Here is a 25151-nt window from a genome sequence, read left to right as displayed (position 1 = left end):
GCTTCAGCTAAATCACAGGCCAGGAAGGTTCATAATGGCAGGATTTTATACAATAATTCCACCATTGAACACTCAAATCAACCTGGAAAAAATAAAAAAACCACTTGGTCCCTGAGCTCAAAGGCTTAATCTTTCTAGACTACATAGGGAGGGGGGTGGGAAGGGAACAGCAAGGAGGAAGATAAACAATAAAAAAGGCAGAGAATATTCTAAGTGTAAAGCTGTAATTACCGCTCCTCTCATTCATCTTCTGTATTATGGAAAGAGACTAGAGGGGTTGGGGGAAATGACAGCTTCTATGACTAGAGAGATAAGGTGGGTGAGATAATATCAAATCTCAAGAAGAGGTCTGTGTAGCTCGAAAGTTCTCTCTTTTACCAACAGAAGTTGGCCCAATAAAAGATATTACTTTACCTCACCCACCTTGTCTCTTTAATATCCTGGGACCAACACGGCTAACACTCTAAGCTTTATGACTACGGTGACCATATAGCAAGTATGAAAAATCAGGACAGAGTGTGGGGAGCAATAGGTGGCTATATAAGACAAAGCTCCAAATATCGGGACTGTCCCTATAAAATTGGAACATCTGGTCACCCTATTTATGACTGTCAGAGATCCACGTATGATATGATACTCCCTATGTGCCCAACACTAAGCACAACGAAGCATGTTTCTGGTTTTTCTTGGTTACAAACTAAGTTATTAAAAAAATCTGCTACTTACATTTCCGTTTTAAATGTATTCTAGTTGCTCTCTCAGAAAGAGCATAGCTCCCCACCACCTTCCACTGACATTATACTGGGTCCTATTGCCCCAATACTGCAAGAATGGAACTGGCTGGCATTAGACAACTGTGTTCTGAGCCCTCAGCTTGCAATATGCACAGTCATATTCCTGCGATGAGTAAAATGCAGATGATTTGGCCAGGTCTAGAGGGATAATTCCTACTAAGAACTATTTGTCACGAGAGGTTTTAGGAAAAAAAAGACACATGGGAGTGTCAGCAAAAAAAAAAAAAGATCATGGAAATTTAGGGTTTAATCTTTGAACCCCATCATTCATGAAAGCAGGATTGTAAAGGCCCTTATTCAGGCAAGTAGGTTTGAGGACTGTAGAAGTACAAACTGCCTTCAGTAAAAAAGCCTTATAACCCTGTAGGACAGTGTTTCCCAAACTTGGGACGCCGCTTGTTCAGGAAAAGCCCATGGCGGGCCGGGCCGGTTTGTTTACCTGCCGCGTCCGCAGGTTCGGCCGACTGTGGCTCCCACTGGCCACGGTTCTCTGTGCCCGGCCAATGGGGGCTGCGGGAAGTGGTGCGGGCCAAGGGACTTACCGGCTGCGGCTTCCGGCAGCTCCCATTGGCCTGGAGCGGCGAACCGCGGCCAGTGGGAGCCGCAATCAGCTGAACCTGCAGATGCAGCAGATAAACAAACCAGCCTGGCACGCCAGCGGCTTTCCCTGAACAAGCAGCGTCCCAAGTTTGGGAAACACTGCTGTAGGAAATTAGAGCTCCCATTGAGAGTCAAATGATCTGTTCTTTTGTGTGGCCATATTATTGTCCCCAACCTCTTTATATAGCCTGAAATGCAAGCTTGAAATGCAGCTCAGGATTTAACTTACAGCTGTCAAAGAAATTCATTCAGCTCACCCACTCACAAAAATGAGAAAATGTCAAAAGTTATGGGATTTATTTTTATACACACAACACCCATGACTCTTACTGCAAAAGAGCAACTGTATATACCATCAAACCCCGAACCCTATAAGACCATTCCAATGTCCCAACATCTCTGTTACTGCATTAGATTGTGAGGAGCAGCAAAGAGGGTGATTAGACTATATTACCTAGTTTAGCTGGTAAACGCTTCTGGGATTTGGAAGAGAAAAAAAAGTTAACTGATAAAAGTACTTAAGTTTAAAGAAACTGGTAACTGCAAACAAGATTTCCTTGAAAATTATAAGCAGGAGGACTGTGCAGATGTCATCATACTGGCCCAAGAGGTGCAAATATACAACTGATCTGTTCCTTAAAGATTAAACACAATAGGACCTAGTAATCTAGGGGGGGAAAAGTAAGTAAATGTCTGTATACAAAATTACATACTACATACACATCAAAATATATACCACACAAATATACCGTATGTCCAGCCCAGTGGCCTATTGGTAGTGCTGCCATGCAGGGAGTCTATGCTCAGTTGTTAGTCCCAAACTCTTACTCATAGGGTGGGAGTACCATAAAGCCAGTGTATTCTACGCACACGCACACACCCCAGAGGGAAGAAAAGAGAAGAAATATCTTGCATCTTTCCAATGCAACTCCTCCAGCCATCTAGAACCAATACTAATGGAAGTCTCTCTTCCAGTCCTAGCTGGCTAGGACATTGGCTATGATTAGGTTTGACAGAATTTGATATTATAATTTCAAAAGATAATGTCAATGTTTATTTTTAAATATTTTTATCGATTTAAATGTTCACCACTGTGCAAAACTATGGGGTTTAAGTCCTTTTTTCAATTTTTATCAATTTACATTTTCACAGTTATGGGAAATTGTGGGGAGGGGTCAATAGTTATTTAAATTACAGTAGATGCTCAGATTCAAAAAGTTAAAGCTTTGTAACTATTAAAACACAAATTATTAACATCACATGGAAAACTATACACAGTAAATATCCTTGAATCAAATTCTACTAAATTCTCATGTAGCATTTTTACTTTATCTATTGGCAAATTTTTATTATTATTGATGGACTTTTTTGTCCATTTGTGTGTACACTGAAATTTACATTTACTGATATTTACCAATAAAAATCAAATCCTTCCAAGCCTAGATATGATACAGGTCTCAGAACTGGGAGGGAGACAAAGTAGAGAAAATGTAAGGGGTGAAGATGTAAAAATCCTTAAAATCCCTGCAGAGAGAGAGAAAAAGGATAATCCCTGTGCCAATGAGAGGCAAAAAACAAAAACAAAAGTATGTAACCAGGAAAATAAAACTACTACAAAAAGTACAAAGAACTATACATAGTTTTACATAAGGTTAAACAAATATTCCCTACAGATTTCAGAGTAGCAGCCGTGTTAGTCTGTATCCGCAAAAAGAAAAGGAGACTAACAAATTTATTTGAGCATAAGCTTTCGTGAGCTACAGCTCACTTCATCGGATGCATTCAGTGGAAAATACAGTGGGGAGATTTATATACAGAGAACAGGATGTATCTGTATTTTCCACTGATAGCATCCGATGAAGTGAGCTATAGCTCACGAAAGCTTATGCTCAAATAAATTTGTTAGTCTCTAAGGTGCCACAAGTACTCCTTTTCTTATTCCCTACAGAGATCATTTGAAAAGTTATCGGTTTTAAAGAATGCTAAACTATGTTTAAGTTCCACATGTTACAGAAAAACTTTCAGCCGATTCCAAATATTAAGGACCTCTGTTCCATTTTGGGCAGTCGTGCCAGGGAATAAATGAATGAGTAACATGGCAGATGGAAATCTAGAGATCAGTTCCTAGAGCCATCCTGCAGTCCAAGAATAATTTTCCTAATGCAGAGAAGAGCTCAGCTGGTCAAGCACATACAGTCTAAAGCCTACTCCTCTTCTCTTCCGTGCCCCACTCCACCCCTCTGGGAGACAATGAATTTGCAGACGCTTGGTGAACTTTCTTAGCCATTGAGGCCCCACCTACACTACACTTACAATGAGGGGTGCCTATGGATAACATGATTGTTCCCTGCCTCAGTTACAACACAGCTGAAATCTGTAGGGAACATAAGCTCCTGTGTACATTATACATCACAGCTGTGTTGCAACCAGGTCAGAGGACAATTGTATCATAAATGGGTTCCCTGATTTGTATCTGTAAGATAGAGAGGGCTTAATAACAATGGATCTTGCATAACCATGGGTTGAGTTCTATACTCTCTTTAGTTCTTCACTCCTGACACTTCTTTCAGTTTTACTTAACACATTTATTCCTTTGATCTCAAAAGAAAAAAAAAAAAGGATTTAGTCTCACTTTTAACTTTAAAGCAATCTCATAACAGCCACAAGATGCTAAAATACAACTCTTTTTCACCGAGTTTACCCTCAGACAAGAAAAGCTACATTTATTCCAAGCAATTCAATAATTTACTGTGTTGTACTCAGATATCAAACACAGATGTCCCCACTGTTTAAATAATAAGCTTGTAACACAAAGACAGGAAAGACTATTAAAACAAAGTAAATGACAAAACATCCTGAACTTCCAGCACCGTGACCGAACATGGCACGACAATGAAAGAGCAGAGCAGCACCTCAGCAGTGAATTTTCCAGTCTTTCACCAGTTTGCGTTGTAACCTTTACTGACTCAGTTTTTAAAATGAAGACGACATTTCATGGGAGAATGTTATATACCATGCCAATGACGAGTAGTTTTCTCAGATAAATACACTAATACTCAAACTTTCTAGAAGCATGTCCTACTGGACACTAGCACTGCTCTAAACTCTAGTAAAACCTTCTGAACATATTTTATGTGAAGTGAAAATTACAGGCAGTAGCTCCAGGTGATATACAAGCTAAATCACTATCAGATTTAGCAATATTTTAGAGAGTCAGCAAATTGGGCTTCTCTCCCTCCAGAAGAAGTGTCTGGGACTTCACACTATGAGAAGACTGTTAAAAAAAAAAACCCAACAGCTGCGAGACTTTTCTGCTGCTCCTTCCTCTTTTCAAACATCTCCACCAAAAACCTCAGCAATGATGCAGAGTTGGTGACCCTGAGTCGAGAAAGGGAGCAAGGTAAATAGCTGGCACTGCAAAGAAAGTACAAAGGACAACCTCAAATGAATGGATTAGTGGGAGACAGTATGTAGAATATGGATGCAAAAACAAGGAGGATAAGGCTAGTGAAAAATCAGTTGCAACATTTCTGATAAAACTACCAGTTTTATTCCCCTACTTTTGAAAACTCCTGCAATGGAATGAGTGTTATTATAGCATCACTCTCATGGTACTAGGGTACATAAGAGACATGGCTCAGCTGCAAATCCAAGAGGGATTTCTGTCACAAAACAGCACATGGCAGAAACTGAGTTTTGAAATAATTACTAGAGGTTTGGGGGGGCAACAAGTGTCCTGATGTATTGTCATGGGACAAAACATTTTGCTTCACATCAGTCATTTCCCACCACTAGGTGGACGCATTTGCTTCAGTGGTAAAGAAGGTTAATCTTCACCCTCTCTGCACTTGTCTGAAGAGTTTTAACTTGCTGATGGGCTGAATATTCAACAAATGTTGAAAAAAGAGTGTGAGAAAGAGATGCTAAGATACCAGAGTGATGGATGCTACAAGAATCTGGAGAGAGAGGCACCATCCATACATTACAGAATTTTACAAAAAAAATTCCCCATAGGTTCTGCTCCACCAGTGGGATCCGTTGGGTAGACAAGGCTCTGGAAGGTTCCATAGTTACACCACCATGTCAGTTAAAGTTGTAAGGCAATAAAAAGGCAGAAAAGTAGGAAGCCATCTTTTCTTCACTAAAATTCCCACTGGCTCATCTGAATCAGTGGTAGCACTGATAGGGAAGATTTTTTTATGGAATTCCTTAGTGTAGACAAGGACACAGAAATTTGTACTGGGATACTCCTAGACTATGACTCACATTAACAGAAAAACACAAAGAAAATAAGAGGAAATATCTCACTACTAAAAATCTCCCAACTCCCCTTAACATTTTTCCCCAAATCCTTATTGTCCAAAGTGATTTTTATCTGAAATGAAGCCAACGTGGTAACCAACAAAAGGTACTCTTTCTTTGAAAGGTACACTACCAGCTTGTGCAATTTTTGTAACAAGTAACTGTGACAGGTTCAATCACAGGGACCCTCTTGGGACTGTCACCTGATGTGCTGAGCCTACCTTGGAGCCCGTTTTCTCTGCCAGTTTGGGCCTCCAGAACCCTGCCTTGTTGAGCCAGACATGCCAGTCTGCTGCAACACAGACCCAGGGTCTGAACCATGCGCCCCAAAGCTGCAGACTTAACTGAAAACAGCTTAAGAAGTGCTCCTGTCTCCAGCACCCAGACCCCCAGCTACCAATGGGATCCAAACCCCAAATGAATCCATTTTACTCTGTATAAAGCTTATACAGGGTAAACTCAAACTATCCACCCTTTATAACACTGATAGAGAGTTATGCACAGCTGTTTGCTCCCCCCGGTATTAATTACTTACTCTGGGTTAATTAATAAGCAAAAGTGATTTTATTAAATATAAAAAGTAGGATTTAAGCGGTTCCAAGAAATAACAGACAGAACAAAGTAAGTTACCAAGCAAAATAAAACAAAACACGCAAGTCTAAGCCTAATACAGTAAGAAACTGATTACAGATGAAATCTCACCCCCATAGATGTTCCAATAAGCTTCTTTCACAGCCTGGACTCCTTCCTAGTCTGGGTCCAGCAATCACTCACATCCCTGTAGTTACTGTCCCTTGTTCCAGTTATTTTCAGGCATCTCTTGGGGATGAAAAGGCCATCTCTTGAGCCAGCTGAAGACAAAATGGACTAGCTTCCAGGGCCTTTTATATTCTCTCTCTTGTTAGCAGCAATCCCTTTGTTCTTCTGTGCAAAATCATAGCAATAAGATGGAGTTTGTAGCCACCTGAGCAAGTCACATGTTCATGAATGATTCAGCTTTTTGCAGGCCCATGCCACTGTTTACATGTTAGTTTGAATGTTCCCAGGAAAGCTCAGATGTGCATTGGCATCTCCCAAAGTCCATTGTCAGTTAAGTGTTTCTTGATTCGGCACTTACTGAGAATATAACTTTCTCAAGAAGCTGACCAAATGCTTCATTGAGGCTACTTAGAATCAAACACATTGAGATACAAGTACATAGCCAATATTCATAACTTCAAATACAAAACTGATAAACACATACAGACTGCATAATCATAACCAGCAAACTACAACCTTTCCATAGAAACCCCACTTGACCTCCTCTGTACAAGATCTGGGGCAACCATAGGATCCTGGTTGCAAAAATGATCTATACGGTCACAGTTCATGTCAATAACATCACAGTAACATTTAAGATTACTGGAATTGAGAGTAAATATTTCTTTGTTCAACATGTATACTACACACACATTTGACAGCCCTGTATGTGTAGTTTTATTTTCCCCCAGCATAGTTAGTTTCCTCTTTTGCTTGAGTAGGAGTTTCACACAGCAACTGGAGAGAACAAACAAATTTAAACTCTCTTTTTTTGTATTTTTAAAACACTACTAGGTTTCAAGTTGACTGTGCTTCTTTTAGCATACCTGGCTCTTTCCCCTCCTTTCTGGCCTAACACCCAAATGGAACTGCACACATATTCTTATTCCTTCCCCTTAACCAGTGATCCATGTTCAGTCTGTCACTCCATCACCTCTCATCCACACTCAGATGGGTAAAAATGAAGCAAGGTGTTCAGTGCAGTTCACAGCCATAACATGACAAATTAACAAGGGAGTCCAGGGTCTCTGGTTATCCCTTTGTCTGGCTGCTACAGTTGTTAGTTATGTGAGGGGGCCAGAGGTTCAATAAAGCAAAAATAAAGGTTCAACTCCTCCTTTACACATTTCAGCAAGCTACAGGGAACACAATATCTGCATGGTTATCTCAAAGGAGAACTGCCACCACACACAGCTGTTTAAGACACACTGCAGCTATGGATGTGTCTTGGATTTCACACAGGAGTATCCTAGGCACAAACAGAAGTTACTCTGTGTTCCTCTTCCACCCCTTTCTCAACACAGCAACATGCTTGGTGAATTTTCTGAAACGGCTTTAATTTACAGTATTCCCCTTAAACCAAGGAAGTGCCTTTTCAGTCTTCTTAAATAAATTTAATTTAACAGATTATATTTCTCATCTTCACTACGTATAACTAAAATACCCTCTTTATGTTTAAAATTCTTGTTTTTCCTGTTTCCATTTGGTAAATACTAATTCCTCCAACACACATACATTCCCTCTCCCCACTCAAATCTTTTGGAAGGACCTAAAATGACCATAGCTATGTTAGTTTAGTAGATTCTATAACATATATTTTAAAAAGTCATGCCCAAATATGCCTGTCATTCACCATCAACTGATATCAGCACAGCCTTGGGATTGTCATCATTTGCCTGAAGGAGCACTAAATATTGGGGCTTTTTATATTTTGGGGAAGGAAACCACACAAAGTATCCTTCAAAAAAGAATTCTCAGCAAGCAAACTGTAGACTTAAAAACAAAGCCATTTACAGCCCAGAAAGCAATTTCCCCCACAGATTATAATTAAGGCTGCATGTCTGTCATGGAATCCGTGACTTTCTGTGACTTCCATGACTTCTGCAGTAGCCACAGCAGCAGTTTGGGTGTGTGGGAGGGAGCTGGGGAAAGGGGTTGGGGTGCGGGACGGCACTTACCTTTGGGGGGCTCCCCAGAAGCGGCCGGCATGTCCCTGCAGCTCCTAGGCAGGGGGCCAGGCGGCTCAGCGTGCTGCCTGTGCCCACAGGCGTCGCCCCCGCAGCACCCATTGGCTGCAGTTCTGCGGAGCCAGCACTTGTGGCGGGAGCAGCGCGTGGCGCGCCCCTGGCCACCCCTCCCCTAGGACCTGCAGGGACATGTTGTTTGGAGCTGGGTAGGGAGCCTGCCAGCCCCGTCAACCCTCCCCCCAACCCCCAGCAGCAGCGGGGGCCCTGGGCCACCTACCCCCCTCCAGCACCAACGGTGCCCCCAGGCCACCCCCCCCAGCACCCATGGTGCCCCCAGACTACCCTCCAGTGCACCCACGCCTCCCCACCCCCACCCCAAGTTTTAGTTAGGAGTCTCTAGTAAAAGTCATGGACAGGTCACAGGCTGTGAATTTTTCTTTACTGCCCGTGACCTGTCCATGACTTTTACTAAAAATACCTGTGACTAAAACTTAGCCTTAATTATAATCTAGAACAGTGGTTCTCAACCTTTCCAGACTACTGTATCACTTTCAGGCGTCTGATTTGTCTTCCATACCCCAAGTTTCACCTAACTTAAAAACTACTATCTTACAAAATCAGATATAAAAATACAAAACTGTCACAGCACACTTGTACTGAAAGATTGCTTACTTTCTTGTTTTTACCATATAATTATAAAATAAATGAACTGGAATATAAATATTATATTTACATTTCAGTGTATAGTATATAGAGCAGTATAAACAAACCACTGTATGAAATTTTAGTTTAGTTTGTACTGACTTTGCTAGTGCTTTTTATGTAGCCTGTTGTAAAACTAGACAAATATCTAGATTATTTTATGTACTCCTTGGAAGACCTCAGTGTACCCTGGTTGAGAACCACTGCTCTTGAGTACCCCACTGATAAGAGGAAGTAAAGTCCTAAACCATAAATAGCTTTAGAGATCAAAAACAGCATTGTGAATTGCACCTGGAAGGCAACTGGAAACTAGTACAGACTATATGTCATAGGTATAATATGACCCCTGTGTGAGCTACCATTCAGTCAGCAAACATTCACACTGAAGACTATTCAGGAAGAATAGTGCACAAGGATAATCACATACAGAAAGCACTGCAGTAATCTAGTCTAGCATTGACAAAATTATAGATACTTATAGTGAATTCTGCATTGTAAAGTATATGGGGCTCAATCTCATTGTCAAACAAAGTCTTTTGAGGGAGGGAGCACTCTTGGCCACTGCTGCTATCTGGGCATCCAAAACAAGTCAATGAAATCAAAGTTCCTCAATTATAAACCTTACTTACAAATGGTAAACATACTTCACCCCCTTCAACCTAATGAGGTATCAGCCCCAACACTTGCTATGTATGGTGTTTTTTCCTATCCACCAACATCTCTGCAGTTATGTCTGTACGGAGCTTCAGAGATCAAGCTCCTAGGCCTTATCTACACTAAAGGGAAAAGTCGATCTAAGCTACACACTTACATGAGTTACATGAATAGCATAACTCAAATTGACATCGCTTAGATCTACTTACTGTGTGGTCCACACTACGCAACGTCGACAGGAGACATTCTCCCGTCAACTCCCCTTACTCTTCTTGATCAGGTGGAGTACAGGAGTCGATGGGAGAGTGATCGGCGGTCGATTTAGCGGGTCTTCACTAGACCTGCTAAATCAACCGCCGATGCATCGATTGCCACAGCATTGATCCTTTGATAAGTGTAGACAAGCCCTTAGTCAAGCTCCATTCTTGACAGACAATGGGAAAGACAAGTGACGAAAGCATCTGGGTCTAGGTGTTATCAGCATGCCAATGGTACTGCAGCTCAAACCATCTCTCTATCTCCAGTAGTGGCCTCACATATACATTTTACAGGCACAATGACGACAAAACCCAGCAATACTTCAAATGAGAAAGTTCTCATGCAGATAAGCAATATCCAAATACCAACCTCTTAACAAAATTGTCAGTTGTATTTTGATTTAATGACATACAAGAATAAAATCTATATTGTTCTCCTATATCTGTATTAGCTTTGCACTGCTGACACTTGTTACAATTTTTGCCTCTTGTGAAAGCTGTATTAATATGGGGGAAGATATAGAGTAAAAATGATACTGTTTTAAAGTTTTGGGGTTTTTTAAACCATGAAGTCAGGGCTTGAAAAATGAATTATTGCACACCTACTTGTTCAAAGACCACGCCTACTAGCCCCAGTGAAAAATACCTAGGCCTTCATCTAACCACTCTAGCCATAACCCATGCAATTTACAGGAATAACACTGTGCACTGTATTTATCTGTAACTTGTTACATTATGAAAATATATTAACTAGCAAAACGACTATCTTCTTACCCTTTCTGGCTTCAATTTACATTCTCTTTTATTTTCTATCATAGACCATGGCGTATTTTTTCTGCATTGTTTCAGTGTCTGTTTCCTTTTCACCTTCTTCCCAACCAACCCCTTACATCCTTTCCCCTCTCCTTTTCTGTACACTGTAATCTCTAAAAAGAAAAGGAGTACTTGTGGCACCTTAGAGACTAACCAATTTATTTGAGCATAAGCTTTCGTGAGCGACAGCTCACTTCATCGGATGCATACTGTGGAGAGTGTAGAAGATCTTTTTATATACACACAAAGCATATGTATATAAAAAGATCTTCTACACTCTCCACAGTATGCATCCGATGAAGTGAGCTGTAGCTCACGAAAACTTATGCTCAAATAAATTGGTTAGTCTCTAAGGTGCCACAAGTACTCCTTTTCTTTTTGCGAATACAGACTAACACGGCTGTTACTCTGAAACTGTAATCTCTATCTCCTACATTGTTCCCCCACCATCTCTCTCTTTCAGTACCCTACTTCTCTTTTCTAACTTATCCTATCAGCCTCTCTCTCCATTTTACTTGCACACTCACCCCATCCACATCCTAATCACAGATACACACACTCACTCACCCCCACCCCTTTGAATATAAAGCTTGAAAAATTCGCCAGATACTTAACAGCCAGAGGGCTAAAAGGGGGCGGGTCTAAACTAAGATGAAGGACCCAGCTTTCCAAGATGAGAAGCCAGGTCACTAACGAACAACTGGGAAACAGAAGGTACTAATATTGCTAGCAGGGTGCTGTAACTGGATTCTACTTGAGGCTCCATTTTATTCTTCACCACCTAGTAAGTGTCTGATAAATTTGAAGACTCAAACCACCTCTGGCTGCTGAAGCAGAGCATTTTCTCTCTTGCATACCACTGCCCTCTTCCCCAACCCAATAGCTCCTGTGTCCACCTCTGCTGCTCCTCAGAGCTCTCCCAAGCGGAACCAAAATAAAATTGACCTAATTCTTGTCAGTTTGACTAATACCACAGGGTTCTCATTAACATCTGTGAAAACTGACACAGCTGTCCTCAGTTTTTACTCTGCGGAATAGGAAATCTCTGGGTGGAAGCACAAGTACTGGAGCCATCTGGCTACAGTCCACAGAGCCTTGCATCCGATGAAGTGAGCTGTAGCTCACGAAAGCTTATGCTCAAATAAATTTGTTAGTCTCTAAAAGTGCCACAAGTCCTCCTTTTCTTTTCACAGAGCCTTAGTTTACCCTTCTTAAGTTTTCTTTACAAAAAGGCAACCTAGAAGATTAACTCTCTCTTTGAATGAAAGCTTAGATTCAGCAGAAGTCAAAGAGCTCACCCAGGAAAGCTGGAAAACTGCTAAGTTATTTACAATATGTAAAATCAACTGCCTTGTTCTTAACAATATACGTGGAGAAATGTGCCTGAAATCAGACAATGCTAAAACCTTTTCAGCATTTAAAACAACTAGAGAATTTTACACTAGGTCCTTGTTCTAGCATAGTGCCTAAAACCCTCACTATTAGCAAGACCAGAAGCATTGTTGGGTCTGAAGATCCCTGTATGTTGCTTCAAATGGGAAAGGTTCGCCATTGTTGCTTTCCTGTTATTGTTACAAACTGAAAGCCTCCGTGCCAGGGAAACCTTTTCCTTCATAAACTATCCGGAAATAAAAATACACTAATCTGAGCCTGTCGACAGACACCGCCTGCTTCAAAAGAAATGTATGGAGCCTTAAGAAACATTCCAACAATCCCATTCCCTTTGTCTCAGAGACCTACCCAGGTATCCCAGCTGTTGCCCGTGTCTCGTCTTTCAGCAGTGACCCTGTGCCACTCAGCCGATCCTGCCGGCGTTGGTAAAGCTTAGAGGACGCCAGCCCCCGAAGTCTCATGCCAGCCATAGCACCAAATACCACTGTGAAGGGGAGTGCAGAAAGACAACTGGAGAGAACAGAAGCACTGAAATTTCAGTGAGTCACTTTCCTTCTGGGAGTTTTGCTTAGTTCTCAGAAGTGCTAAATCAGGACAGACAGAATCCTGCCCAAGTGCTGCTTCTTAAAAATTATCTGCCATTCTGTTACAATTCTAACAAACCAGATTTTTTCTTTCCTGCATCCCACTGGTATGGCCCACTGAAGCCAGTGGGTAGGATCAGCACCAGAGATTAATTCTGTGTCAGATTTGCACACTGAATCTACACATGCTCCATTTTCCAAGAGATGAATTTAAAAATCTCATTCTTCAAGTAACTCATCCACTTAAACCAATAAAGCTCCTCAGTCAAACCAGAACAGAACAACAGTAGAAATGCAAAAGAGGTCAGTGATCTCCGAGCAAAGAACTCAGTCCTTTTCTGCAGACTAATATCAGATCCTGGCTACACTAAGTTTGGTCCCCTGAAAGATGGTGCATCATACAATATGAGAAATGTACGATGTATGTACGATGTCGCAATCAGCAGAACCCTTCACTCCATGTTGATAAAGCATACCCCCAACAGCGAAAGCATGAAGATTCTTGCTCTCCACATACACTGCAGTCTGCAAGAATTGCATTCCATGCAAGATCAGGAAGCTGAGAAAAAGAACATACTTTACATTCCAGCCTCCAGAGCACTCACTCTGCAGAGAACTGAGCAGGGTTTCAGTCAGGCGCCCACCCTTTACACCACTCCTGCCTCCCACCCTCTAGAGGAAGAGAGGATCACATTACACAAATGGCTCTAAAAAAAAAAAAAAAAAAAAACCATGCAAAAAAAAATTCTGAGATTACAAAAGTCGATTCCTTAAAGGAACAAAAAAACAGAGTAGAGGATGACAGGAACATCCAGGCTAGAATATCATCACATCAGAAGAAGCACAGTCCAAGAAAACCAATCCAAGGGCCATTATAATCTATGGTTTATTTATTTTACAATAAATAATGAAGGGAAAAAACAGGGGATTTTCAAGTCAGTAATGAAATATTACATATATCATATCTACAGTCTGAAAAGCTCTTGAAAAAATATGAGAGGATTCAGAGTAGCAGCCGTGTTAGTCTGTATTCGCAAAAAGAAAAGGAGTACTTGTGACACCTTAGAGACTAACAAATTTATCTGAGCATAAGCTTTCGTGAGCTACTGCTCACTTCATCGGATGCATTCGGTGGAAAATACAGTGGGGAGATTTATATACATAGAGAACATGAAACAATGGGTGTTACCATACACACTGTAACCAGAGTGATCACTTAAGGTGAGCTATTACCAGCAGGAGAGTGGGGGTTGGGGGGTGTGGAATCTTTTGCAGTGATAATCAAGGTGAGCCATTTCCAGCAGTTGACAAGAACTGCTGGAAATGGCCCACCTTGATTATCACTACAAAAGGTCCCCCCACCCCCGCTCTCCTGCTGGTAATAGCTCACCTTAAGTGATCACTTTCATTACAGTGTGTATGGTAACACCCATTGTTTCATGTTCTCTATGTATATAAATCTCCCCACTGTATTTTCCACTGAATGCATCCGATGAAGTGAGCTGTAGCTCACTAAAGCTTATGCTCAAATAAATTTGTTAGTCTCTAAGGTGCTACAAGTACTCCTTTTCTTTTTATAATGAGGGGAATGATTTTCATAACTGTTTAACAGGGAGTGACCAACAGTAGTCCCTTCTGACATTAAAATTTATGACAGAAATAGTTTATACTGTAATCGAAAAAAAACCAACAAAAAACAGGCAGAGATGAAGAACATCATTGTTTCAAAGAGAAGAAAGCAGCAGCATCCTCACCTTCAGTTCCTCCTACCTTCCCTCAAGTGTTTCAGTCTGCCTGCAAAGAATTTTTTTTTAAATTGCACTTGTGCTCTTTTTATATTATTTTACTTCTTTATGGTGTATAATGAGGACCTGATTTTTTTTAATTTTCAAAATGGTGTTTTCTGCTTGCTTTTAACTTTAGAAATATCAGGTATGCCAGCTCTAATCTTCCCTGTTATTGCTGAGGGATCTCCTAGGAATGTCTTGGAGGATGTATGTAGTTACAGCTGTTACCTTTAATTGAGGGTGAAAATGTGAAATAATTAACAAATGTGTTCTTTTTTCAAAATGTTAAAACCTACTTAGATTTAAGACTAATCAACATGTTTTAGAACAGTCTGACTAAAAATCCCTTTCACACTATCACTATTTCTCTGGCACACCAGTCATCACAGTCTTTCACACTAGACAGGACCTGAACATCTAATGTAAAAAACAAATGGTGGTGGGGGAGAGAAGCTTTCAAAATGAACTAAACTGTTATTTAAATAATGTTTTTAAAAAAAGCTTTGGGACTCTCTTTATACCTCACAGGCTAAAAAGAGCCCCAGCCCAGTTCTCCACTACCCCCACATCTGCAGGTCACCGTCAAGAGACAGGACTGATGTCAAAACCTTATTAACAAATCACTGTCTGAGACTAAACTAAAAAGAAGGCTGCCACACTTCTCTTAGGCATAGATGAGTAGCTCCCAAGAGAAGCAGCTCAATGATGTCCGATAAATCTCTAAGGACTTTCCAGTGAGTTAAAATTTACTCAGCTAGCCTCAGAGGGCATGTTTAGATAGAAAGATAAAAATAAGATTTATTTAAAAATGCATTTTTCAACCCAAAAGACTAAGAGTGGTTGTTCATAATTCAGACAGACAAGCTCTGCATTAGCGCTCTTGTTTGCGGTCAGAACTCTTCTTGTAATTACTGAGGCTTGCTATACACTACTAATTTATGCCAGTATAACTATGTCGCTCAGGGGTGTGGAAAATCCATACCCCTGAGCAATGTAGTTAAACTGATATAACCCCAGTGTAGACAGTGCTATGTCAAGGTGAGAGCTTCTCCCTTTGACATAGCTTCCACCTCTCGGGTAGGGGTGGAGTACCTACACCAATGGGAGCAGCTCTTCCATCTGCATAGGTAACATCTTCACTGCTGCTGCAGCTCTATAAGTATAATCAAGCCCTGACATTTGTACTCCATCTTCCCGATCACACTCCAACTCATTTTACTTGCAATTATATCATAAAGAGAATCACCATGAAGAAAATCACATGCACAGTAGTATCTCCCTTTCCTTGTTAATTAAAAAGCCTGTGGACAGATGCTGGCCTACTGAAATACTTTCATGGAAAGTAATATACTCCCTGCTTCTTATCTTAACTGGATTAGGGAGAATCAATGAGCATATCTGTAAATGCAGCTGCTCTTTTTTTGTTGTTGTTGTTGACTGCAGGAAGTACAGAGGAGTATCCAAATCCCAATGGGGCTCAAGTAAAATGATGACAAAGATAATGTACTAATACTTATTATACTAATAACACAGACGCATGCACTAAGGACCTTTTCTTAGACCTTGTCTGCAGTTGAAAATATGTGTACATATTTTTCTGTATTGATGTAGTTTCAATAACAAAAGCTATACTATAAAGAGAACACAGGCATTTTTACCTGTATGTTTTCTAACCTAAAACCACAGTACTAAAAACAAGAGACAAACCTATTTTCCAGTCTATTTACTTTGTGCATTTGACAGCACTTTGCTTATTGTCAGTTTCACTGTTTCTCCTTTTGTTGGAGTGTTTCATTGTTTCTCTTTCATACAGCATCCAGGGAGGAAAAAAGAATTAATAAAAGAGGGGAAAGTGATTGAGAAACCATAAAAATTATAAGGGAATACAGGGATAAGAAGAGTACCTGAAACAATTTAACTTTTTTTTTTTTTTTGAAAACTGACCAGATTTCTTGTATATGGTGTCCCTTTAAAGACAATCTTCATCAGGCAAATGGTATTCTTTGCTTTTGCTAGCCCTTTCAGAGGTTGATTAAAACACACTTCATTATACTTTATATGTACATAGCATTTTTCACCCGAGATTCTCACACTGCTTTACAAGTTTTAATTATGAGATTTCATGTTGCTTTAAACAAACTAAACTATAAAGAAAACAGGTTTCTCCAGTCTCTCTCTGTTCTAGTATATTAGGATGTTACTTGTAACAGTAGCTCGTATTTTCGGCCAGAAGCGATTTTTAAATTGACCATATCCTTTTAAACTTCACACTGTTCACAGATCGGAATTTGTGAACAAATCTGACTGCCACTGGTTAACTAAATGACTCCACTTCTCAATGCTGTGGTTTAGTAATCTATAAAATGATATAGCAACTAATTAGGATTATACTCATTTTACAGATTAGTAAACCAAGGCAATGAGAAGTGGAGTCATTTAGTTATCAGTGGCAGTCAAGATTATTAGTCACATATTCCAATTTACCCACCCCGTTATTTTTTTTCCTCTCATGATCCCAAATCCCAAAAATCTTTTGCATTCTCTGTTTCAGCCCAGACCCTCCCACACTGTAATAAATAATAAGTGTAATATTTAAAAATGCATTGTTCAAGATACAACCAAAGCAGTCATTTACATTTGATACTTTCACATTAAAAACCACACTTATTTATATTATTGAAACATGTCGGAGGTCCTATTATAAACCAGGACTCTACTGTGCTAGGCACTGTACAAACAGACTGTCCCTGACCCAAAGAGATTACAGTTTAAGTAAAAGTACCATGTATACGTTCTTATTGTAATTTTAATTAATTGGACATCCCCCTACTCAAGGGCATGGGGTAATTAAATAAACCGTATTACTGCAGCTAATTACATTCAGAAAGTTATCTTTACCACTAGAAGGGCTAGAACCATTTTTAACATGAAAATTCAGTTACTGGTTTTTTCCCTCTGCAATGCTTTCTTTTCTATCTGTCTTAGGTATTGATATAGCACCGATAATCATGGAACCTAGACAGCAAGTTCTTTTGTACCCTCTTATTTGTGTTCTTTCTCCCTTTCTTTCCACTGCGTCAGCACTACCTCTTTCTCAGTCTGTTTAATTTCCTCTTTCTTCCAGTGCCACAGAACAAGATCATCCAATTTTTAAACCAAAAAGCCATTTATGGTATTTTCTTAGCTCCAGGTGTGTCCACACTGATCAGTACTATGTAGAAACTCAATTTTGGACCAGTTCATCCTGTTCTACAGTACTGGAATCCCAACAGCTCCAGAACTGAAAAAGATTGTAACTTGCCAGTACTGTATATTCCAAAGAGACTAACTACTATTTTGCAAATGTCATACAACACCTTGCCTTCAGTAGTAAAGCAGTGTAGAGCAGAGGTTCTCAAACTGGGGGCAGAACATGGAATGTATTCCGGGGGTGTATGAGAAACTTTGGGATAAAAAAACAAAAAACTTACTGTACACATTCAGAGCTGAGCAGCTGGATCTCTGAAGGTAGCCACCCAGTTCTGAAGGCAGCACCACCACCACCAGCAGAGAAATAGGGGGACAATATGATACCATGCCACCCTTACTTCTGCGCTGCTGCTGGTGGCAGCGTTGCCTTCAGAGGTGAGCACCAGGCCAGCTGCCGCCGCTCTCTACTCTGCCTTCAGAGCTGGGCAGCCAGAGAGCAGCAGCTGCTGACTGGGCACCAGGGGCAGGGGCACTACTACAGACACAAAGAAGTGGAGGCATGATCAAATAAGTTTGAAAACCACTACTCTAGAGCCGGGGTTGTGAAGTTGTTTGCTGGGGGTTGGAAATTTTTCCTGTGTTCATCCAGGACTCAATAATGCAAGGAGATGAGCAGACCTACTGACCTCTCACATGTTTAAAATTAAGCTTATTCACTTTGCTGGACTGGAGCCGGAGTGCTCAGCACATTGAAGGATCAAGTCCCAACTTCATTATTCTTTTACTGAGAAAAAACCCCAGTTAACACAGAACCATAATAAATATTTGTCTTTGAGAAATTGTTCTATGGCAGAGGGAGCAATGGAAGCCATGAAGTTATACATTTTCACAACTGACAAGTTTTCCAGGTTAATTTTTTTTCAAAACATTAAACAATAGGACACCCACATGTCTGCGCGCTTCACTATTTGGAGGTTCATGCCAAAACCCACTCTATATAAGAAATCCAAGAAATTAGCCATTTGTATGATCTTTGAGAGGGGAAGAAGTTAAAAATCCTGCATTATTTTAGGGAACTACACACATTACAGTAGCTTGTGTACTCTGGAATGTTCCACAAAGCCTTATGATATAGGTCACATCATGACACTGAAAACAATGTTGATGCCTTAAAAGGCAGGGCTCTGAATATGCACAAGACAATAGCACAAAAGGGTTTAATTAATGTATTACCATGATCACTGGATTTGGCAAACTGGATTGGATGGGCCAGGCCACCCAGAGAACCCTTGCTCTAGATAAATTTTTTTGTGGCCTCAGAGCGTGGCCACCAATTTTTGCTCTCACACTTTTCCCTAAAATACTTAATTAGCTTTAGGAAAAACAAATAAATATACATATATACACATGTCCAAATCATTGTAATTTATTTATTGCTAGTTAGTAAGTCTGTTATGAAAAAAGAAAAGGAGTACTTGTGGCACCTTAGAGACTAACCAATTTATTTGAGCATAAGCTTTCGTGAGCTACAGCTCACTTCATCGGATGCATAAAGTGGAAAGTACAGTGAGGAGATTTTATATATACACACAGACCATGAAAAAACATACATTGTAAGGAGAGTGATCACTTAAGATGAGCTATTACCAGCAGGAGAGTGGAGTGGGGGGGAGAGAAAACCTTTTGAAGTGATAATCAAGATGGGCCATTTCCAGCACATTTCCAGGAGTTAACAAGAATGTCTGAGGGGGGGGGGGGGGGGAGAATAAACAAGGGGAAATAGTTTCACTTAGTACAATGACTCAGCCACTCCCAGTCTCTATTCAAGCCTAAATTAATTGTATCCAATTTGCAAATTAATTCCAATTCAGCAGTCTCTCGTTGGAGTCTGTTTTCGAAGTTTTTTTGTTGAAAGTCTGTGTGTATATATAAAATCTCCTCACTGTACTTTCCAATTTATGCATCCGATGAAGTGAGCGGTAGCTCACGAAAGCTTATGCTCAAATAAATTGGTTAGTCTCTAAGGTGCCACAAGTACTCCTTTTCTTTTTGCGAATACAGATAAACACAGCTGCTACTCTGAAATCTGTTATGAAAAGTGATATTAACAAAGTATCACTTTTCACAGCAGACTTACTCAGCCCCGCCAAGCCTGGGGACAAATTAAGCCCTGGATATGGGGGGCAGGGTGTCAGGGGAGGCAGTGGGGACATGGGGGTTGGTGGGTGGGGAGCTCGGAGAGGCAGCTGGGGGGGGGGGTGCCTTTGGAGCCTGAAACCCCATGGCCAGAGCCTGGAGCCTGCCGCCACACAGCCAGAGTCCAGAGTTGGAGCCTGAAGTCCCTCGGCCAGAACCTGCTTCCCCACCACCCCAGAGCTGAGATCCAAAGACTGAGCCCCACTGCCCCGGGAAGGTGGGGAATCATAGAATCATAGAATATCAGGGTTGGAAGGGACCCCAGAAGGTCATCTAGTCCAACCCCCTGCTCGAAGCAGGACCAATTCCCAGTTAAATCATCCCAGCCAGGGCTTTGTCAAGCCTGACCTTAAAAACCTCTAAGGAAGGAGATTCTACCACCTCCCTAGGTAACGCATTCCAGTGTTTCACCACCCTCTTAGTGAAAAAGTTTTTCCTAATATCCAATCTAAACCTCCCCCATTGCAACTTGAGACCATTACTCCTCGTTCTGTCATCTGCTACCATTGAGAACAGTCTAGAGCCATCCTCTTTGGAACCCCCTTTCAGGTAGTTGAAAGCAGCTATCAAATCCCCCCTCATTCTTCTCTTCTGCAGACTAAACAAACCCAGCTCCCTCAGCCTCTCCTCATAAGTCATGTGCTCTAGACCCCTAATCATTTTTGTTGCCCTTTGCTGGACTCTCTCCAATTTATCCACATCCTTCCTGTAGTGTGGGGCCCAAAACTGGACACAGTATTCCAGATGAGGCCTCACCAGTGTCGAATAGAGGGGAACGATCACGTCCCTCGATCTGCTCGCTATGCCCCTACTTATACATCCCAAAATGCCATTGGCCTTCTTGGCAACAAGGGCACACTGCTGACTCATATCCAGCTTCTCGTCCACTGTCACCCCTAGGTCCTTTTCCGCAGAACTGCTGCCTAGCCATTCGGTCCCTAGTCTGTAGCCGTGCATTGGATTCTTCCATCCTAAGTGCAGGACCCTGCACTTATCCTTATTGAACCTCATCAGATTTCTTTTGGCCCAATCCTCCAATTTGTCTAGGTCCTTCTGTATCCTATCCCTCCCCTCCAGCGTATCTACCACTCCTCCTAGTTTAGTATCATCCGCAAATTTGCTGAGAGTGCAATCCACACCATCCTCCAGATCATTTATGAAGATATTGAACAAAACCGGCCCCAGGACCGACCCCTGGGGCACTCCACTTGACACCGGCTGCCAACTAGACATGGAGCCATTGATCACTACCCGTTGAGCCCGACAATCTAGCCAGCTTTCTACCAACCTTATAGTGCATTCATCCAGCCCATACTTCCTTAACTTGCTGACAAGAATACTGTGGGAGACCGTGTCAAAAGCTTTGCTAAAGTCAAGAAACAATACATCCACTGCTTTCCCTTCATCCACAGAACCAGTAATCTCATCATAAAAGGCGATTAGATTAGTCAGGCATGACCTTCCCTTGGTGAATCCATGCTGACTGTTCCTGATCACTTTCCTCTCATGTAAGTGCTTCAGGATTGATTCTTTGAGGACCTGCTCCATGATTTTTCCAGGGACTGAGGTGAGGCTGACTGGCCTGTAGTTCCCAGGATCCTCCTTCTTCCCTTTTTTAAAGATTGGCACTACATTAGCCTTTTTCCAGTCATCCGAGACTTCCCCCGTTTGCCACGAGTTTTCAAATATAATGGCCAAGGGCTCTGCAATCACAGCCGCCAATTCCTTCAGCACTCTAGGATGCAACTCGTCCGGCCCCATGGACTTGTGCACGTCCAGCTTTTCTAAATAGTCCCTAACCACCTCTATCTCCACAGAGGGCTGGCCATCTCTTCCCCATTTTGTGATGCCCAGCGCAGCAGTCTGGGAGCTGACCTTGTTAGTTAGGGAATTTACTGGCTGCCTGCTACTCCAGCTGCCCCAGAACCTGCTGCCCAGGTGTCTCCAGAGGGGGGCAGAGCCCAATCCCTGCCGGCAGTCCCAGCAATCAACATCAAGGCAGTGCATTCAGGAGGAAGGGGAGGGGAAGGAGCCACTATTTTGCCACCCACCCCATCACAGCCCAGGAGGCTGTGGCTGCAAGAAAAGCCCCTGGTGGCCAATGTTCCCTCTAATTTTTGACAGGCCGTATGTGCAAAGAATTTCTTCTGTGCAAATTATTGTGCTTCTATGCAAATTTTTGTGCGCACGGTGTTTCGCCGTGTGCTCAGGGTTTAGGATCTGTGTGTGTGCACACACGTGCACAGCTTAGAGGGAACAGTGCTGGTGGCTGCATTTGAGAAACACTGAAGAGTATGGCACTCCCCAGGTAACCCAAAAAAGAAACCCACAGAGTTTTTTCAAATAGCACAAAGTAACTTCCCTTTCCCCTAAACTTGAATGATCCTTGCCTCATGTGGAACATATCATTTTAAACATCATCACACACTGTACCTAAATGACACAGTCAGCTTGGCTCATAGTCTAAATTCTTCCCAGATTTACCTCCTCTCTCCCCAACCCCATTCAAGAGCTGGACAGATGCTCACCAACAATGACAGAATTTCTAACACTTTGAGCTTAATCCTCTCCTAAGGAAGTGGAATATATACACAACATGTCTGTGGTATATTCACATGTTACAAGAGCCAACACTGAGCCCACGAAGTAGCAGCAGCTGAGGTTCTGATAAAAAAAAAATCCCATTCTGTAACAGACTGGAGCAGCTAATATAAATACACCAAATACACCCACATAGCCACATCAGTCTATCATCATCCATTGTATAAAATGTGGATAAATGTTCATAGTTTGGATATGAGCATGTGATAATTATTCATGATATTATTCTTTCCAGTATCTCCACAATGGGATAGGTACTCTACAAATCACAGAAGACACAGTCCAAGTTTACACTCATGGCTTTCTCTATTCTTTGTACTTAAAAAATAAATTTATCCAGACTCTCTTAACTGTTCTTAGCTGTGAAAAGAAGTGATGGTTAAAAACCACTGCAATAGAGTTGGGCTAAGGACACGAGGATTCAGTACGAAATAATTCCCACAATGCACGATTTTAGAAGTTCATACTCATATTTAATGCTTTTCACCTTCAAAACACTCTGCGAACATAAGTTAACTCTCACAATAGTCCTTTAAAGTAAGTTCTTCATTTTACAGAGGAGAAAATGCAGAAGACTGGCTACATAACTTGCCTAAATCCTCCCCAAATGTTAGAGCTGGGATTAGAACTACCAAGGGCTCAGGTTCTCATCTCATTTACACTAGTACAAATTTGCGGTAACTCTACTGACTGATGAAAGTGAGAGGGGTACTGGGCTCAAGATGTTCATCTGTCAGTTCTGTGCTCAGCACACCTACCTCCAAGACTCAGGGCGAACTGGGCAGAGCCAGCTGCCCAGACCCAGAGCAGAAAGGATCGCAGATGACAGCATTTTATTGGAGGAAAGAGAACTGTATGTATAAATAAGTAACAACTGTGAATTACATAACTGCAATTCAGTCTCAAGCTTCATAAACTGTGAGATTAAAGCTCCAGTCACCGGAACCCCACCCTGGAATTAAAGCCAGCCTCAGTTTAGACACTGGGGCGGTAGTGCACACTTTACAAATATAAACACAAACCTTCAGCTCCCCCTCTTGCCCAGCTCTCCCGCATCCTGCACTTCTGATCCTTGCCTCATTCCTCTCCCCGTACCCCGCCCTCTTTCCCCACCCGCAGGGCATATTGAAGATCTTTGGTCCCATGAGCACACAGTGCAGGGCGCATGTATCGTCTTCACCCGTTTCTGAAGAAGGCTCTCACCAAATGACACTCGCAACCCTCCAAACGGGCCAGCCGTTTGCCAGAAGACAGAAAGGCACTGGGCTCCTCCACCCCTGAGTTTGGCCCCTCACCACCAAGCGCAGGCTGCGCTGCCTGGGTCCTGCCTGTGCGGCCGCCAGAGCCCCCCAGGAACGCAAGCGACCTCCCCCGGCCGCCCCCCGGGAAACAGCCCAGCTCCCCGCGGGGCCACGCGTTTACACAGGTGTAGCGCCGCTGACTTCCGCGCAGCTATTTCGGAGTGACCCTGAGGGCAGGGCGGGAAATCGGGGCCCGCTGGGCAGCTGGAGGGGGCGGCGAGCCAGGGCGCCCTCTGGCCCCTTCCCCCGGAGGGCCGGTCCCAGGCCCGGTCGCAGAGCCCCAGCCAGGCCAAGCCCCGCACACGCTTCCCCTGCCGCCCTCGGGTCCGCCCGGGGCGAGCGACCCCATCCCAGGGGTAGCGTCCCGCTCTCCATTACCTGCCCGTCATGGCGCCTCCTGGCCCGGCCCGGGCTCCCAGGGGCTCTGACGGGACCCAGCGCCGGACACCGGCCGGAGAACGAGAGAGAGCCGGCGGCCAGCCCTGGAGAGAAACCCCGCCCTGGCCGGCAGCGGCCTCCCTCTGCCCCTCCTGTAGCCCCCTGTGGGCGGGAGCCGCAGCTCCACTGGCTCCGGGGAGCGCCTCCAGCCCCGCACATACATTTCCTATAAAGGGAATGAAACGAGAAATGATGAAACGGCAGGGGCTGGATCCGCCTCCGCCACGGGAGAAACCGTCCAGGAACCGAACCACTCCCAGGGATCAATACCCCCCCATGATCACCCCCCTCCAGGAGAAGAGGAGACACCGCCCAGGAACCAACCCACCCCGTAGGCTCCCCCCCGCTCTGGAGAAAAGAGGAGACGCACCCCAGGAACGAGCCCACCTCCCGGGATCAAACCTTCCCCAGGGAGCAGGGGAGACACCCTTTAGGAACCACACCACCCCCAGGGATCAACTCCACCCCCCCCAGGAAACATCCCCAGGAACCAGCCCACCCCCCTGGGAACAACACCCCCCCCCCCCAGAGACACCTCCCTTGGAACCAAATGACCCTCAGAGATCAAACCCCTCCCCACCAGGGAGACACCTCCAGGAACCAGCCCACCCCCGCGGGGAACAACATCCCCCTGGGAGACACCCTCCAGGAAACAAACCACCCCCAGGGATCAACTCCACACCCTGCCCCCCACCCCGGGAGACATCCCCGGGAACCAGCCCACCTGCTGGGAACAACACCCCCCCCCCCAGACACCCTCTAGGAACCAAACCACC

General features: G+C 43.0%; 1 protein-coding gene across 3 annotated transcripts in view; it reads right to left on the bottom strand.

The window, feature by feature from the left end:
• The window catches only part of LIMS2 (LIM zinc finger domain containing 2), a 56905-nt gene extending 32352 nt beyond the window's left edge, over nucleotides 1-24553 (bottom strand). The window contains exon 1 of one of the 3 annotated variants that reach the window (XM_027819605.3): nucleotides 24316-24553. In XM_027819605.3, the coding sequence (XP_027675406.1) occupies nucleotides 24316-24326 (11 nt within the window). In that variant the 5' untranslated portion in view covers nucleotides 24327-24553. Of the gene's footprint in view, nucleotides 1-12627; nucleotides 13643-24315 lie in introns of those variants that run through there. The other 2 variants (XM_043522202.1, XM_027819660.3) reach the window with 2 other exon arrangements.
• Between the last annotated feature and the right edge of the window lie 598 nt (nucleotides 24554-25151).

Source organism: Chelonia mydas, chromosome 9, assembly GCF_015237465.2.
Source record: "Chelonia mydas isolate rCheMyd1 chromosome 9, rCheMyd1.pri.v2, whole genome shotgun sequence".
NCBI lineage: Eukaryota > Metazoa > Chordata > Testudines > Cheloniidae > Chelonia > Chelonia mydas.
The sequence above is the reverse complement of the archived record's forward strand: the minus strand, read 5'-3'. Positions and strand labels throughout refer to the sequence as shown.